This window comes from Eptatretus burgeri, chromosome 15 (assembly GCF_056783735.1).
Source record: "Eptatretus burgeri isolate ZD-2024b chromosome 15, Ebu_testis_v1, whole genome shotgun sequence".
In the NCBI taxonomy this organism is placed as follows: Eukaryota; Metazoa; Chordata; class Myxini; order Myxiniformes; family Myxinidae; genus Eptatretus; species Eptatretus burgeri.
In genome coordinates, this window is record NC_140975.1 from 43,211,864 (window position 1) to 43,214,363 (window position 2,500).

Consider the following 2,500-nt stretch of genomic DNA (forward strand, 5'->3'; position numbering starts at 1 on the left):
GTGAATAAAGACAGGTATGCAGGAATTAATTCTAAGAGACGAACGGCCAAGATGTATGCACACTCGTCTCTAAGCTGTCTGACATGGGTTTGAATCCAAACCTTGTCAATGCGGTGTTTCACATGGAGGGCGATTCATCAGTGTGCGCCGTCTCTCAGACAGACGATAAACGGGTGTCCTGTCTGCCAGCATTAGTTGGCAGACGTTAAGGATCCCATGGTGTCCTTCACGAAGAGTAGGCGAGCTATTGCCTGCACCATGAACAAATTACAAATTCCTGCCCTAACTAGTCGAACGTCAGGCCGAGCCGGCCGGTTCCTGAAGACTCGGACTGAGCTGACCCCACAGGAAAGGTGGGGTAATGGTGGCCGTTAAAGAGAAAGAAGATTCAATAATTGTTTCTGAATTACAAAGTTGAAGATAGCCATCAACTTTGGGCAGAAGTCATCTCCTTTACGTTACTTGCATGGGTGGTCATGCTGTCTCATTTTGATTGGCTACCAGTTTGCAGACAGTGTGGAATTTGCTGTAAACAAAGTCAAAAGTGACAACCACCTTATCTACAGGGCTGTCCCTTTTTGATAAACAAACACTAAGGCAGGCAGGGTGGAGTGAGTCTTCATGGTTGGTTGACCAATGATTTATTTGGTTTTTATGGAAATAACTATCCCAGACAGCTCCTAATGTCCAATAATATTAAAATAGTTACCTATGCATAGAAAAAGGAAACACCGAGTACATTCTTTACATTCTGGTTCACAGTTCTCCTGGTGGAGGAGGTGCCTTCATGTCAGCTCCAGACACAAATAAAAGTCTGAACATGGTCTCACCACTGGAGAGACAACAGTGGAAAATGAGCAAATGCCTCACAAAGTGATTCACCAAGAAAACTGTCTTCCACGAAATGGATCGTCTCTTCCTATGGGGAAAAAAAAGTTTTTGCTGCTATGACTGCAAGCACAAATCACAGACGCTGCCACCTCCCGACTGAAGGATGACATCATTGCGAAAGCAGGCAATCGGCTGGCAAGCACGGTGCAGACACAAGAGTGCTAATCAAATGTCACAGGGAGAGAAGAAAAACAGTTGTACTGTCTAGTGAGACAAGTTAATTAAACAAAAGGATTCTCAAGTGTCTCATCTCTGAGCTGTCTTGCCTGGGTTCGAATTCCGACCCAGCTATAAACTGTCATCCCGGTGTTTCACATGCAGGCTGATTCATCAATGTGCGTGCTGTCCCTCGGATGGATGTTACACTGGGTGTCCCGTTTGCCAGTATTAGTTGGTGGACGTTAAAGATCCCATGGTGTCCTTCACGAAGAGTATACTTTACGTGTATCGTCAGCACACTGAACAAATTCCAAATTCCTGCCATATTTAATCGAGCATCAGAACCAGCTGGCCAACTGGTTCGTGAAAGACTCGGGGAAAAAAAACTTTCCCAGCCGACCCCATGAGAAAGTGAGAAGAATTCTGGCTGTGAAGGAACTCACCAATATTTCCTTCATAATGACGATGTGTATGTTAAGAAATGAGTTAATCATCACCACCGCACAACAATAGCCCGCTCAACATCAGTACCTCCTGTGTTGCCTCTCTTTCCTTTTGTACTTCATGTCTGTCCCTCTTCATCTTATCTGTGAGTTTCTTGCTGAGATCCATCTCATCTTTAATCCGCAGAGAAAAGTCCTCCAACTTCTCCTGGAGGCGCGTCTTCTCCTGATGGTTAGTAAGCAAATGTGAAACATCTCTGCATAAATCATCCAAAGCTAATAATGAGATAATTGTGAGGTGTATCGATAGTTATCGAGATGACCATATGAGAGGATGGTGTTGTAGAGCATGTTGTGGATGATGCTGGAGAAGAGCAAAATGTCAATCAAAGGCAGGACTCAAGAACAGCCAAAATAGATCAAAGTCCATCTCACCTCCTCCAGTTTCTCTACTTGTGCCTTCAGGCGTGGCATCGTCATACGGAACTGTTCATTTTCCTCTTCCAACATGAACAACCTGAAAAACGAGGACGAGAGGCAGACATTTGAACCCAAAAACATCTCTGATGCAAAACTGAAAACCCACCGGTTTAACTTGGTCCCTCATTGGGATGGAGGATTGAGGAAATTCGGAGTTGGGTTCGCATTGGATTTCAAAGGGTGGTTGTAGCGATTATTACTACATCTGATTGTGAAGCACTCAAGAACCACCATTAAGGTCTTTGCCAGAGGTGAGGAACATTTTCTAATCCGAGGGCCGTAACAGCCATTGTTACACTTGGTGCGGGCCGGATACATGCTTCGTGACTTGTTGGTAATTGAAACGGCACGTATGCAGATAAGTAATGTAACTAATCATGTTGACTTTCTGACTTCTGAATGAAGGGCACGGCACTCTGAGTCAACTTTCCACTTCTTAACGCTCACCATGACATCAACCAAGGCCAAAGATAAAACAAAATATTTAATTATTTCATCGTTTTTAAATCTCAAACTGTTCAAAGTTT

The 2,500-nt window shown here is 44.0% G+C and overlaps 1 protein-coding gene across 4 annotated transcripts in view; it reads right to left on the reverse strand.

The window, feature by feature from the left end:
- RAB11FIP4 (RAB11 family interacting protein 4) overlaps window positions 1-2,500 on the reverse strand; it is a 60,797-nt gene that overhangs the window by 19,393 nt on the left and 38,904 nt on the right. For all 4 annotated transcript variants that reach the window (XR_015051970.1, XR_015051969.1, XM_085858182.1 and 1 more), the window contains 2 exons: window positions 1,929-2,010; window positions 1,582-1,719 (listed from right to left, as the gene is read on the reverse strand). Coding sequence is in view for 2 of the 4 variants with exons in the window: in XM_085858182.1 (XP_085714308.1) it covers window positions 1,582-1,719; window positions 1,929-2,010 (220 nt within the window). In the remaining 2 variants the exon portion in view is untranslated. The remainder of the gene's footprint in view (window positions 1-1,581; window positions 1,720-1,928; window positions 2,011-2,500) is intronic.